Genomic DNA, 1,797 nt, shown 5'->3' on the forward strand with positions numbered 1-1,797 from the left:
TATGGCAGCATCCTCTTCCTCACCTGCTTGGCTGTGTTTCGGTATGTGGCTGTGGTGCACCCGATGCAAGCGGCAAGGGTTAAGAAAAAGCGATGGGGCCTGATTGCATCTGCAATCACCTGGATTCTGGCAGCTGCACAAGTGGTGCCCATGTTTAATTTGATCTACATCGTGGAGCAGGACAACACCACCTTCTGCCTCGACCTGGCCAGCAACAACCCACAACAAGTGTGGTGGTACAGCTGGATGCTAACGGCCCTGGGCTTTCTACTACCTTTACTAGTGGTGTCTGTGTGTTACACATGCATAGTAAAACAGCTAGCCACGGGGCCACACACTCAGAGCTGGAGCCATATTAGGGCAAGGAGGCTCATAGCACTAGTAATAGTATGTTTTGTGGTTTGCTTTTTACCCTATCACATATTACGCACACTCAGAATATACACAAGGCGCACACCTGATTGTTCCTGCATGATGATGAAGTGTGTACAGGCAGCTTATGTAGTCACAAGGCCAGTGGCTGCACTCAATTCTATCTTCAACCTTGGTCTATACACACTGGCAGGTGATCGCTTCAAGCAGGCACTTAAGTCTCTTTTGAGCAAGAAGGGAGACAACAACCCTGGCAACAAATGACCCAGTCACTTGTACTACACAGAGATCACTCGTACAACACAGAGATCAACCGAGCCCTTACAACAAAAACCATACATGTCCATTTACAGTTATTCCACATTCTACAAAACAACAGTTTAAAGCATTTGGGCAATTCTTATTTTTAAATGCCCATATGAATGACTTAAGGTAAGTCAATATAAAGCATATTTAGTATTTTAATGTAAAGGTTGTACGAATGTTTTATTGAGAATATTTCTCACATTATCTCACATTCTCACATAAGGCAGCTCTTCAATACATGTAAATATATTTTTATCCTAATTGCCTATAGAAGAATTTCTTGAACTCAAGAAATTTACACACGCATCTTTTAAAATACAAACCAGTGGGTGACCTTACCTGTCTCACTCTCCCAGACCCTGCTGGAGTACTTGGCCTTCATACACTTACTCAGAACACCAATGCAGTTTTCCTTCTCATCTATGGCTTCACAATGTCTTCATGATGGACTTGATCTGATACGTGTCATGATCTAATGTGTCTACGTTCTGATTCAGCCATAGAAAAATAGACAGTGTATAAAAACTTTATTATCTTTTAATTTTTTTATTATTGTATTATTTATTATTACATGTTATTACATGTTTTTGATGGACTTTGATATAAATATATCAAATATAATATATGATTTGGCTATTTTCTTATTTTTTTATTTGTGTCTTTGGGTTTCATGTCTAACCTGAAAAGGGTTAAAAAAAAGTCAAACTGATTTGGGGAAAATCACCTTTTTAAAAGCATATATGCACATTCCTGTGTTCTTTTTTTGTATCACACAACTTCTAGTAAAAAAGAAAAGAAATTAAGAGTTTTAGATATTGATTCTGGACTATAAGGGTTCATCTACTGTTTTGGTTTTCATTCAGGGGAGCTTAATTTAACAGAAGTATCAAATGGGTTCAGTGTTATCTCTCTTACAATAGTGTCTATTAAAAAATAAATTAAAAACAGATGAAAAATAGGTTTCAACTAATAAAAGGTTACATTATGATAGAAAAATCAAACGTCAAAGAAAAAACATTTAAAATATTATATAAATCATTCAGTGTTTAATGACGTTTCACATTTCTCCTGGTACCGGGGTGTTCACTATGGACGCTGGTGTTTTCTGTAACCTACCAT

General features: G+C 37.5%; 1 protein-coding gene across 1 annotated transcript in view; it reads left to right on the forward strand.

Annotated features, from left to right (window-relative positions):
• LOC113574942 (2-oxoglutarate receptor 1-like) overlaps positions 1-1,054 on the forward strand; it is a 1,388-nt gene extending 334 nt beyond the window's left edge. The window contains exons 1-2 of the mRNA XM_035535026.1: positions 1-804; positions 1,035-1,054. The exon at positions 1-804 is cut by the window's left edge and continues 334 nt beyond it. Coding sequence (XP_035390919.1) covers positions 1-636 — 636 coding nt within the window. The 3' untranslated portion in view covers positions 637-804; positions 1,035-1,054. The remainder of the gene's footprint in view (positions 805-1,034) is intronic.
• Positions 1,055-1,797: the final 743 nt, after the last annotated feature.

The sequence above is a fragment of the Electrophorus electricus genome, chromosome 16 (genome assembly GCF_013358815.1).
Source record: "Electrophorus electricus isolate fEleEle1 chromosome 16, fEleEle1.pri, whole genome shotgun sequence".
Lineage (NCBI taxonomy): Eukaryota > Metazoa > Chordata > Actinopteri > Gymnotiformes > Gymnotidae > Electrophorus > Electrophorus electricus.